Source organism: Melopsittacus undulatus, chromosome 9 (assembly GCF_012275295.1).
Source record: "Melopsittacus undulatus isolate bMelUnd1 chromosome 9, bMelUnd1.mat.Z, whole genome shotgun sequence".
Lineage (NCBI taxonomy): Eukaryota > Metazoa > Chordata > Aves > Psittaciformes > Psittaculidae > Melopsittacus > Melopsittacus undulatus.
Genome location: NC_047535.1, coordinates 38,301,512 through 38,315,160, shown reverse-complemented (window position 1 = coordinate 38,315,160; position 13,649 = coordinate 38,301,512). Strand labels below are relative to the sequence as shown.

The following is a 13,649-nucleotide window of genomic DNA, read 5'->3' as shown; positions in this document are numbered from 1 at the left end:
ATTTGCCACTGTTTTAATACACTCCCTCAGAATTAGACTTAGCAGAAGTATTTGAGCTACTGATACAGATGATGGACCATCTTGTGGTTGTTAACTTGCTTAATTCTTATTTATTTCCATTTCTTGGCTGATTAATATCTTGTGTTTCACGCAGTAATCTACTGTTTTCTGCAGTGTGGTGGCAAACCAGGAGTTTCAGAGAAAATGGTGTAAAGGAAAGTGAATGTACTGGTCTGGCCTAGTTCCTGTGCACTAGAAGGGGACACTTCAGAAATATTAAGTGATCAGAAAAGCTAAAACCAAGTAGACCACAGAGTAGACTCAAACTGTGAACCTTAAGTCTGGATGGCATGATCTTCTGAGTGGGTTACAGCATTTTCAGTCTGTGCATTTTTACCTCTTATTTTAGTTTTTCTTTCCATATTAGATCTTTAAGGCCTATTTTTCTCTCTGTGATGTATGTGGATGATGTTGCATCCATGAGGCTTAAGTAATCTTCTCAGTTACTGTCATGTACAGAGAGATCTATGGCTGCATCAGCAGATTGCTTCACCTAGCTGTCCCTGTCCTATAAAGTGTGTTCTACTTCTTTTGCCAGAACTGAAGAACTGTTAATTATCCTGCAGTGCTTCTGGGCTATCGAAATATTGATGGTAGGTGTTTTGTCTTTTTGCATTGGTTTAGAAAATTGTAGGTCATGTGAAATCAAAGCTTTGGAGATAGGGCAATAAAGACTCAAAAGACAATTACTATTCTAGGATATGGTTTAGCCAGGATGAAGAATGTTTTTCCTCAGCTTTCTATGTGGTCTTTGGGATCACAGTTTCTTATTTGTATTTTAGGACTTTCCCCTTGTTTGCCTGCAACAGCAATTCCACTGTATTTTTATTGCTGTTAGCCTGATACAGGTTTGTTTTCATGTAGATACTTATTTGCTGGGGAAAAAAAACCAACCCAAACTATAAACCTTAATCCGTATTGGCCCATGTATTTGAGAGCATGGTGGTGCTTGTGTCACTAGAGGCTGCCTGGGGACCCCTAGTTTTTCAGGATCTGTTACTGTAACATTTGAAGATACACTTTGTTCATAAACCTTCCTTGAGACAAGATGGTTTAAAGGATAATAGCTGGGAGGAAGTATTTTCAGGCAAATGTCTCAAAAGATAATAATATACATGTGTTTATTGCACACCTTAATAGGGATCTTTGTTGCAGCCAGGGAGGCTAACTACAGAGTGGTTTCCATCAAAGACCTGTTCACATAACAGACACATCTTTTGAACGGGTATCCTCCAAACCAAACATTTAAAGAGAAATAGTAATAAAGTTTTCTCTATACCTGTACTTCTTAACCCATTTTTAAATAGTAGCAAATAACTGACAGCTTCAGCCTCTTCTGCTGTTTCAGAATCTAGTTTCATTAACTGTCAGTGCAAACAGAGGAAATTACTGGAAAGGAAAAAGTAATTGAAGCTTTCAGAAGGCTAGACCTAGTGTTATGGAGAAAAACACCTTCAGCAGAGATAAAAGCATATTCTACCTGTTCAGTGACAGAAATCAAAGGTTGACTTCCTCTTGTCTAACATGTCTTTCTAGAATTCCCAGAGTAGCTTTTTTTACCAAGAAAGTAAAAGCTGCCTCAGCTGTGATGGGAAATGTCAGTCAGAAGCTTGAGAAAATAAAGAACAAATTCTCATCCATAGAAGTAGAGTGCATTTACCTGCCAAATGGTGAAATTCCTTTACACACTATTGTTTTTTGTTATGCAATTAAAGGAATGGGCTTATTTTTGTGACTCAGTGTGAGATCAGTGAGAGGAAGGATAAGAAGCAAACTCAGAAATTGCACCTAGTTTTGAGCACCTTAAGTTGTTATTTCCAAGCCCTGCAGCACAGAGAATATACTAGTCCCATTAGAACACATTTATCCCCAGTATTAAGGACTGTATCAACTGCAAAACGATGACGTGTGCATGTGCCTCACAGAGAGCAGTGACTCTGGAGTTTGATTGCTGTCAGCTACATACAGTCATGTTAAAATGGAAATAGTTCACAGGCAAAACCAGAGTAGTGGTTGAAAGAGTCCCTGCTGAACATGCCAACCCAACAGAGGCCCAGTTACTTTAAAGCTTTTGTTTATCTGTGTCATGGATGCTCTTCCATTCAGCACAGGTAAGTAGTCATTGTTAGACAAGCTAAACCTACTTACATAGACTAAGAGAATAACTGCTTTTTTATTTCTTCACTCCATGTGTTGCATCTGTGACATACTGTATGCTGTTTCCTGTCTTAAATCTGCACATACCTACATCTGCATAGAACCCTATGGTAAGATTCCTTGCTTGTTACATGTAGTAACTTATGCGCATTCCCAGGCTTCTACGTTTTTAGCTCTGTGACCTCATTAATGGCTATGAAGAAGCAGAAATTCTAACACTGAAATATTCAAGGAGGTAAAAGTAGGTACGGGCCCACGGGGTGAACGGGAGGAATACTTAGAATGAATTTAATGGTATGATAATATGAAATGAGTTTAAGTTTGCTGGCTGAGGGGAATTGTGGAGACAAGGTAATCTAAGGCATAAAATTCCTTACATGCTTGACCCCCTAGAAGGACTGCTGGCTATATTTAAGATTTTCCATTGTCCATTATTCAGGGAGTGTTAAGAAGTGTGTGTGAGAGAGGAGGATTGAATAGAAACTCCTAAGTAACTGAAAACCAGACATTGTCACTTTGTCACTTTGGAGAATTGCATGGCAAAGGATCAGAAAGTACCAGTATGCTAACAGATGCTTTGGAAGCAAAGAGAATAATTGTCAGAAGATATGACAAGGGGATTGTCTTGGAGAAAGATTGATTGGAGACAGATGAATTGCTAAACCAAGGGGAGACTTATTCCTCTGGAATAAAACTTGTATTTGAATAATCATGTGTTCTTTTTATATGAAAGCAAAGCTCCTTCGCATGCTGCAAATAGCTAATTAAAATAGTCTTGATATTTTGGAAGAGATCAGATTATTAAAAATGAGTTTTCTTTTCTTTAGGAGAAACCTGAGGGAGGAGGGTGAAAGACAAGGAGAAATAAACTAGTAGGGAGTTTCTTGCAAAAGCAAATAAATTGACCAAAATGAGACTCTGAAAATATAAAAAAAAAGGCCCACCCCCCAAAAAAAACCCAAAACCAACAAACCACAAAAAAACCCACAAACCAACCAAAAAAAAACCAAACACAGAAAACCTCACAAAACTCAACACCCCTTTCCCCCAACAAACTGGAGAAAATCGTTTATAAAGCAGATGCTTACCAGCAGATGATTAGACCTAGCTACAAATAGCCAGAAGTGAATTAGATACTAGCAGAAAGATTTGAGAAAGTGGGAAAAACTTCACTGACCTTTGATTAACTGTTTTGCAGGTAGAGAGAAGACATCCTCATATATGAAAATAAGAACAGTAATGCCATATATATAGTATGATTCAGACTGAGGTGCAGTAGACATTGTGCTTTCAGGCAAAGAGGCTGCTGCTGGAAAGCATCTGCAGGTGGGAGGTGTTGACTTGGAAATGCTGATAGGAGGTGAGCATGGGGCTGGGGAAGGAGCAGTTGTGAGGTGGTGACAGCCAAACAGTTCATAGAGCAGTAATAGGGGAAGTTGAGCAGAAGCCTATTGACATAAATACTTGCTTTGGACTCTTAGGAGAGGTAGTGAGGTGTCAGATGGAAAGATTAAGCTTAAAGCTTATTGTAACAGTTGAAACCATGTCAAATAAGCAAATGATCAGCGACCTGTAAATCTGAAAACTTGACTTAAGGTTTCCAAACCTAATATGGTCCTTTCCAACCCTAATTATTCTATGGTTCTATGACAGGCTAAGAACCTAATGACAGGCTAAGAAAACTGGGACTGTTCAGCCTGGAGAAGAGCAGCTGTGTGGAGACCTCAAAGCAGCTTCCAGTATCTGAAGGAGGCCTGCAAGAATGCCAGAGAGGGTCTCTTCATCAAGGAATGTAGCAATAGGACAAGGAGTAATGGGTTTAAACTCAGAAGATATTTGGTTTAGATATAAGGAAGAAATTCTTTACTGTGAGAGTGGTGAGGAGCTGGCATAGGCTGCCCAAGGTAGCTGTGGCTGCCCCATCCCTGGCAGTGTTCAAGGCCAGGTTGGATGGGGCTTTGAGCAACCTGGTCTGGTGTGAGGTGTCCTTGCCCATGTCAGGGGATTGGAACTGGATGAGTTTTAAGGTCCCTTCCAACCCAAACCACTTTCATTCTGTGAAGTATGTGCAAATGCGCATCAAACAACAATATGGAAGAAAATACTTAATGTTTGAACAAGAGCAAAGTGTATTTACTAAGCTCTTAACAGGCTGTAAATACTGACATTATGAGTTAGGCCAAGCAGTTACAGTGCTGCCACCCTTATATAGGTGGTATAGATACCATTATGTAGGGGCATTTACAAAATGCTATTCCTTTAGGGGATGTTTACATTACTAGAATGCCATTCCTTTGGGAAAACTTCTAGGAAAGTTTTTTCCTTTATAGGTATAAATGATAAATTAGTTGAACCAACTTACTTGGCTTTCTGAGTGTTTACATAGGAGCACAAATCTAGTAGAAATGTTACCAGTAGTTTGCTTATGTAATGGACTTTTCTGATTCTGTAAGTTGATGCTCAGTAGTTTTCGTGTGCTGCTACATCTTTGTAAATCTGCCTATATGCAGGCATATTAAACAGCTGATGTGAATCACTTTTGACCACTTAAGGCATCCTCAAAGTGGTTCTAGGGTCATAGGCTGTGTGTTGAAGCCATTTATGTGCTACTGTGTGAATTAGTGGATTTTGGTGAATGTTGAGAGATTTCTCTTATGATGCACACTTAATTGTGCCATTTTGCAGTCTTACTCTAGAACTAATAGTTCCTGCATCCTTTGTACTTGTCTAAAATGTTGAACTAATGATACTGTACAGTACTGAGTGATACTCTAAGACTTTTTGACTTACTGATCCTACCTGGAAATGCTGTTTTTCTGACTAAACTACTCTTTATCTGTTGAATCATATTAACTCTTCAGTTGAGTCAAGCAATTCGTAAGTTGAACTGGGGCCTGTCCCTGTATTGACATCCTACTTAGATCTGTGGATAGCTATTCTGCACTAAAGTTGCAGCCTTTTTGCAGTTTTGTTTCATTCTCTTGTTTGCTTAAATTGCTAGCTTTGTCTTTGTTCATTACTTTATTTTTCAGCCTTTTTGCTTCAATTGGGTGAAGTCAACACCTATGTATTTATGTAGAGAAGTGGGGCCACCAGGTCGTTTTGTGTATGAAACGGGGTGGATGTTTCCTAGATCAAAATTCCTTTATAATCACAATGCTGTGCTTTTGATGGTCAGAACGAGTTGGCCATCCAGGTATGTTGATACTTATGTTGCCATCTGCATTGCAGCTGTTACACAGTGACATCTGTGTATGCTGGAGATGAAGAGAAGTAACACTAATATGGTACTCAGTGGGCACTCTAAACTGTTCTACTCTTGTTATATGTCAAGTTAAAGCTTCCTTAATCCTAAATTTAGATATCTACAAACAATTAATATACCTGAATTGTGATTTAGTGTAACTAAAATGAGTAGCAATGTGACATCCTTCATTCAAAAGCTGGGCTCTGTCTTCGCCCTGTGAGTGTTGCCTACTTTATTTAAAAGGGAGAACTGGATTTCCTCTTTTTTCCTCATGTTGGGCTTGTTTGTAATCTTATATGAATTAAATAGGAAGATCGGGTTTTGATCTAGCTATACTGTAATAATAGTGCCCCTGGGTGTAGAATGGACATCCAAGAATATTGGGCAGTGAGTTGGGAGTTCTGATAGTGAGGTAAAATGTTTTACAGAGAACAGGTTATGAGATGGTCAATTTGTGATTCTATAATACTACGCTTGTGCCTTCTGCAAAGGTAAGATAACTGGCAGCTGTGAAGTGGCTTCTGTTGGAGAGGTAAAAGAATATTCTCACATTCCTCCTCTGATTCCTTAGAGGACAACATGAACAGTTCAAGTTCTGATCTAAGCAACTTTTACAGAGAACAGCCCAAATAGAAGAACATCTTTTGGCATCTAAAGAAGTTAGTGATAGCTAAAAGAATTCCTTGGTATTGTTTAAGTTGTATGGAGTGTGCTAGTCCATGGATTCTTGTGGATCAGTTTAATGAGGAAGATAAGCACAGGTATGTGCTTATTTTGCATAGATGTCCATGCTAGTGGTTCTTTCTACCAGCACGTGTGTTCTTTCTACCAGCACCCAAAGCTCTTGGGAACTGCTGATGAGTAGGTAGGAGCTTGCTTATGCAGGGTCCTTCACAGACCCAGATACAGTTTGGAATAATTGTTCTGCCTATCTTCCCTTGTGACATTACACAAAGATTTGTTTCACTGCTGTTACTTGGTGTGCTTGCATCAGTCATTGGGGAAGGCATGCCATTTTTATCTGTATGTGGATCCCTATGTGAGAGACATTTGTGGTATTTGGTGAGCATACATCCTAAATACCCATTAACAGTCTGCATATCACTTACATATGACGGTGTCAGACTCCACTTGCTATTTCCTCACACCTTTCTCAGCTGTATTTCCCACAGATTGGCTTTGGGTGCAGAAGCTCGGTGTTCTTTTTTAAGAGAGATCTCACCACATACATGCAAGCCTTGTATTTCTAGACTGGAGTATTGCTGTGTGCCTGCAGAGGTTTGTGCTTGGAGATGGTTCAGAAGCTAATGCAGAATTAATTTGCCTGTTAGCAGAAGCATCAGTTTCTAAGTTTTGTTCCTTAAAGGGAGATGAGGTACAGGCTTCTCACTAGTTAAGATGACTCCTCTTCAACTGTGCTCCATGTCACTCATTCAGCTTGGTGATAACACTTGTGTGCATGTTGTGCTCCCTCTGTCACATGTGACTTCTTGTAGTGCGATTTTCACACTATTTTCTGGTTTACTGAGGACCGATATAAGGTTATATAAGGTCTTGTCTTACTGTTCCTAGGGTTTTTTTTTTTTAAATGAGTGTGGCCTGATTCTAATTGCATACTTCAGATTAAGTAATTTAAACTGGAAAGGTAGAAACATGTCAGTTCCCTGCTCTTCTGTTGCTATTTGTATTTTCACAAAGGACTGTTTCCTCACTGGTTGATGTTATCTTTCAAAGTTGATTTGCGGCTGAGTGATGCACCCTTTATGTAATTTGGCTCTTATTCTTTCGGATGGAAGATATCTTTAGCTTTTTAGAACTGTATTTCATTTCATCCTATATTTGAAGGATGATGTTGCTACATATTCCTTCCTGTAAGCTTGAATGAAAATGTTGACAAAACAGTATTTCAGTTTCCATTAAATACAGTGAATGTGAAACATAATCAAATTCAGTAGTGTTTGACATTTTAAGTCATTGTGGGCTAGATATTTAGGAAAAAAACGCTTTCAGAAAGTCCACATATGTGGATGCAGAGGGTACTGAAGTAATTTCAGAATCCTTTAGTTTTCAACTACATAGATTCTAAATGAATCTTTTAGACAATGTATTTTTTTCATAATATCTATAGTTGTGTCTCTGTTTCCAGACACTGAAAAACTTGGCTTAATTTTTCCAAGCTTTTAAAGCAAATTGACCTCTTCCTTTCCAGTCTCAGAGTTTGGATATTGAAAAAGGAAAAGTTTTTAATCAATTTTCAATTCTGACTAAGGGTTAAGGCACAGTTCTCTCTGCAGATATTGCACAGAACAAAAGTAAAAGTAAGGCAAAAGCTTTCATACTCAATTCAATGTATTTTGTGGAAAATTATACTCAATATGATATGGCACTGCAGTTTAAAACTGAACTGCAAGTAAGGTATTTCCTTTCCCAGTGTGTATACAATTCAAAAAGCAGTGTCCACTTATCTGAGGACTCACTGACTTGAAGTTTGTAATTGCCTAAAATAAGCATAGGCTTTAACACAGGTTGTTTTAATTTTATACTTAATATATGCTTATTCAGAAAGACAATTCTATGTACTAAACCAAAGCTTTCATGCCCCATTTCAATAGCACAGCACTTCTGGTCAGTGGTGGAGACTTGACTGCTTTTTACAAGTGAAGAAACAATAAAAGTTGCCCGGGCTTTTTTGCCATTCCTTGTTCCTTTTGCCTGTGACAGATGTTGGATTTGTGGGGGTGTGGTGGATTATTTTTATAGCACTGACTGAAGAAAAAGCAGACTGGGGAGATGACAGTGAGGTATTTTTCCTCTGTCCTTTTAGATCTGAAAATACCGAGGTCTAAACAGCACAGTATGAGTATGGTGAGCTTGAACACCAAACTAGTCCTTGAAGTGGGTTGTTAAATATCTGCTTCATAAATTGGCAAAACATGATCCTTCCCTAAACAAAAGGGCAATTAAGACTGAATGACTTGAACTGCCTTCCTGCCAAACAAGAGCATTGTTAGAGAAAGAGGGTGTGACTCTGGGGAGAGATGCAGGTACACTGAACCCTTTCTTTGAGTCTTGGAGACTTCTTAAAGCTTGGCACTTCTCGGCCTCTGGTTTGTCTGGAAGAACAATAGGACTGTAACATCTTCTTCCCACTCAGTATTATCTGCTAGATGCAGATTTATGGATTTGATCTATACATTGAGGAATTCAGTTGCTTTATTGAATGCGAATTCATATGGTTTGACAGAGAAAGATTTTGATCCACAGATAAATGCCAAAGATGAGACTCCTGAGCTGCTTTAAACAGTTCTATCATATGAGTGATTCAGGGATTGGGTTAAGCTAATAGGATCTTACTCTACATTTTACATCTCATCTAAATCAGGAATGACTGAGAGACTGAACATGCATGCTGTTTAATGCAAAATAGGGGTTTTGGTCCAGCTGAAACTAAAGCAGTTTGTATAAGAGTAGTAACAAAGCCATGGATTAACGGGTCTTACTGCATGTCCTCCTCAAAAGTGCATTGTGGTGGCACATGTTGATGGCCAATATGGGAGAGGAGCTTGAGCCAATAGTACCTGTGCTGCCCCAGCATTTTGCAGATAAGACTTTGTTGGCCTGCAAATGATCTAGCATGTGTCATGTTGTGTAGTTGTGGAGAGAAAGTGTTCATAATGTGTGGTGTTTATAATGTCTGATGTCTGGACATGGGGAGAAGTGAAACAATAGGTATTCTTTTTTCAATTATTCTTACTCCATTTTACATTTGTTTTCATGTCTGCAATGGACTTTTTTTGCTTTCTCTATAGGAGGAAGAAGAGCAAGAGGAAGAAGATGATGATGAAGATGATGATGATACAGATGACCTTGATGAACTAGATACGGACCAGCTGCTAGAGGCTGAGCTGGAAGAGGATGAGAACAATGAGAATGCTGGTGAGGATGGAGAAAATGACTTTTCTCCCTCTGATGATGAGGAGCTTGCCAACCTCCTGGAAGAGGGAGATGAGGGTGAAGATGAAGATTCTGATGCTGATGAGGAAGTCGAGCTGATTCTTGGAGATAGTAAGTGTGTGCTTAGCTTGGTGACCACAGGTGACCTAAGTCTTCCCTGAAATGACTTAGCTGACTTTCCCTTTTGCTGGTATGAAAGGCACTAATCATTGTGCTTGTTCACCTGCTGCCTCTCATAGTAATCTGTCAGTAAAAACAACTATTATCTGAGAGGACAACTGAAAGTTCTGGAAAGGAAGGTGCCTCCTTTGTTCAAGTGCTCCCAGGTGCATATGTGAGAACTTGGCAGGCCAAGAAGTTCCATGTGAAGAAGCCTTGTCTGATTGCTTGTCTGTCCCACCCTTCAAGGAGACACTGGTTGATCTGTTACCTCACCTGTCTTCTTTGCCTTATTTATACTTGTAAGGACAGAAAAGCATTTTTGGTGCTTGGTGCTATTCTTTCTCTTCTGTGATTGCTTAAAGTGCAAAACAAACATGGCATTTCTGACTTCGCTTCCTTTTTTAGATTCTTCTGAAGCTAACATAACTTTGGGGATAACTTTTAATTTGTTCTTTTTCTGGTATTCCACAGATTTGAAAAGTTAACAGTGCGTGTGTGTGTGTTTCTGTGTATGTATGAGAAAGAAAGGTCTGAACTTTATATGTAACAATTAAATTTGTAAAAAGGCTTCACAAGAACAACAAGGTGAGTAGGACAGCATCAGGCTTGGGATTTGTGACACCAGATTCTGTTCCCTTTTTTTGCAGCACAAGTTTTTAGTATGTGCAGCCAAGTAATTTTTAATTTATTTCACATATCCTAGGTAGGAAACTAGGGTTTGGATTAGTTGGGCCTTTTGTTTGGATACCCAATAACTATTCAGTACCAGGAAAGTTAATAATTCCACTGTCCACTGGATACATTCTTCCTTTGTTTTTGTAGCAATTAATAGGTCATCCACATACTGTAACAGAGTCCCTGTCTGAGCAGGTGGATTCCATGATTTTAGTTCTCTTGCTGATTTCCAAAAATTGCTGGACTGTTTTAAACCCTTTAGGTAATACTGTCCAAGTTAATTGAGTTTTCCTTCCTGTGTTAGTATTTTCCCATTCAAAAGCAAATAAATTTTGGCTTTCTTTGGCCAATGGTAAGCAAAAGAAAGCATCCTTTAAATCCAAGACAGCAAACCATTCCTGATTATTATTCAATTTAGTCAATAAATCATACAAATTAGCTACTACTGGATGAATATCCTCTGCAATTTTGTTGATTGCTCTGAGATTTTGAAGCAATCTGCAACTTTTCCCATCATATTTCTTTACTGTCCAGATACTGTCCAGAATATTATATCCCAATTCACATTCAATTAATAATATATATTTTAAAATTTATCAATGACTTTTTTTTTAAATTCCCTTTGATCTTCTAATTTTAAGGGATATTGTTTTATTCTAATTGGGCAGGCCCCCCTTTATATTTCCACTTTAACAGGCAAAACATTTTTCGCCTTACATGGAACTTCAGATGCCCATACTCCCAGATATACCCGATTAAGGATTTCTTCTATTTCAGGGAATTAGAGATAAACTCCAAACTGCAATTAACTGATTGTTTTTAACTCTAAATTTCATTCTGCCTTCTTCTCTTTTTCTTGGTGCCCAGTAGCTCCCACATCTGAAACAAATTCTTTTCTCTCAAATTTAACACCGAATAAGTTGCTCCTCTGTCCACTAAAATTCTACTTTATTTCCTCTAGTCCCTAGTTTTAATTTAACCAGTGGATCTGCTAGGGTAGATTCCTCAGGTCCCTGTCAGTCTGGTTCCAATTCAGTCACCTGAGCTACCCCATTGGCACTCCCCCCTGTCAGTTTCAAAGCAACCACCGAAGCTGTGGCTATAGCACAACCCAGCTTCTTCTCTTCTACCTGTTCCTGATTCCTATACACTCTCCGTGCTTCCTCCTATCCACATTTACTCAACAACCCCTCAGTCCTGTCTGTGAGCATGTCTGTTCCCACTTGTTTGCCTGCACCAGCACCCATCCCATGCTCAAACACAGGAGCTACTTGAGCTCCCCTCCTTTCCCCCTTGGTTTTCCCTTGTTTTTTCCCCTCACAGTTGCTCACCCTGCTCTGCAGGGGCTGCAGATGCCTCTGCAACAGCACTTCTGGTTTAACCCTTTCTTAACTCTGAATGTGCATCTGCCGCTTGTTGCCAGTGACAGCAATCTCTTCCTCATCAATATCAGATAGGACAGATGCAGAGGGTGCTCCTCTCGGAGATACCTGTGATAGATAATTTTCCAGCCTATCTTCCTGATTACTGATTTTAACTTTAAACAGCTTTCCCCTGTATCACAGGCTGAACAACATCTCTCCATCTTAACTTTCAGTTTTTCCCTGTCCCTTTCCAAAGCCAAAATTAAGGGATCTGGCTGAGCTATGTTAATTTTGCATTGCACCTATGACTCCACATGGTTTCTTAACGTTAAAAACATAACTGCATACATTACTTCATGCCATTTTCCTTGCAGCCTCAAAACAACATTAATTGTAACAATGCATTATAGTTCATAATTCCATTTTTAGGCCATTTTTTCTGCTCCTCCAAAGTATACAAAAGCCACCATCTGTTACAATATTTTACCAACGTTTTATTTACCGAGCCCCAGGAGACCCTCCAGGTTCTTTCCAGTGTGCCAAAATGCACCCTAAAGGACTCTTTTTCATGATCTCTTCACTCTGCTGCTTTTCCATTATCAATCTCTCACTCACACACACACGGGATTCCACAGACACACTTCACACAGTTACAACACTTGAAACAGAGAGAGACTAAAATTCTATCAAACAAACCACAATTAATAACACAGTTGTAACATCCTGTCACTCATACCAAAATCACAAGACTAAAATCCTTACTGTAACAAGCCACAACAAGATCCAAAACCATTTCCACAAGACACCCCCTGCGTCTTGCAGGACCCAGACCACAAGAAGCCCCCTGCTTCCTGTGGGTGTATACCAAACGGGACACTAGCAGCCGGGTGTACGCCTTTACCTATGAGATTTCCTATCTGGATTTACGGAAGGCTTCCAAACCTTGTGTACGCTTACCAACCCAATGACCAATGTAGACTTTATGCAAGATGCCCCTTGCACCTTACAGACTATACAAAAGAAAAGAATACCTTTTATGAAGATGGTCCTTGTCTGCTCCCGCAGTGATCTGAATGAGTCGAGGGGTCCCTCTGGGAGAAATTCCCGAGGGCCCTAGGGAGCCCTGTCCTCAGCGGGTCCTGCAGCTGAGCAGAGAGGGTCCCATCTGAGTCACCAAATTGATTCGGAGACAACTCCAGGAACAAACTTGCCAACAAAGGTTTCAAGCTGACAAGCAGGTATTCTTTATTGCGGCGCCGGGAGACACGGGGGATAGCTCCTCCTAATGTGTGTCTCCCTACTGCCACACAACCCATCCTCATATAGTCCCTGGGCATACATACATATCCATGAGGCTACCTATGGATTACGTTATTTTCCAGAAAGTTCCCCACATACATACAGAAATGTGGTGGTCTCTGAGGGGCGTTTACTTCTTCCAACAATCTTCCTCACTTCTGGCAGCCTTTGAAGCATGCGCAGTAGATGCTTTATCAGTTTAATTGGTTCATTAGCACCAGAGACATAATAATCCTCCTATCCTCCTACTTGTCAGTTAGTTTAACTGTAGCCCATCCTGGACACTTCCCATTCCCAGATACTCCTTATCACTGTGTCCTGCTCTTCTAGACTGTTTTTCTTAAAACTGTGTCAACTGTAACAATTTATCTTGGACAAGAATTCTCAGTATGTTCTCTAGCTGTACTTTATTTTTTCTTCTATGTATCATGCACCTCAATAATTCTCCATTGCTACTGTTACAAAGCCATCAAACTTAACATTGCTTAAAACTAATTCTAAAGGTTTATATATTCCATTTTGTGATTTTGTGTCCCCCTTGTTTCATTTCCAAGCTGTAAAATGGGGATTAATGCAGTTACCTTAAGTTAGAAGGTGGGTAAGGATGAGTAATTACAGAGTACAAGGTGTGAAGTCCTGCAGTGGTAGGAGATAAATGTGAAGGCTGTGGTGGAATCAATCTTCCCTGCCTATGTGCTGGAGGATTAAGCATGCCAGGACTCTGTTTTGGC

At 39.6% G+C, this 13,649-nt stretch overlaps 1 protein-coding gene across 1 annotated transcript in view; it reads left to right on the top strand.

Moving 5' to 3' along the window:
• DCAF1 (DDB1 and CUL4 associated factor 1) overlaps positions 1-13,649 on the top strand; it is a 57,804-nt gene that overhangs the window by 40,552 nt on the left and 3,603 nt on the right. The window contains exon 23 of the mRNA XM_034066084.1: positions 9,274-9,529. Coding sequence (XP_033921975.1) covers positions 9,274-9,529 — 256 coding nt within the window. The remainder of the gene's footprint in view (positions 1-9,273; positions 9,530-13,649) is intronic.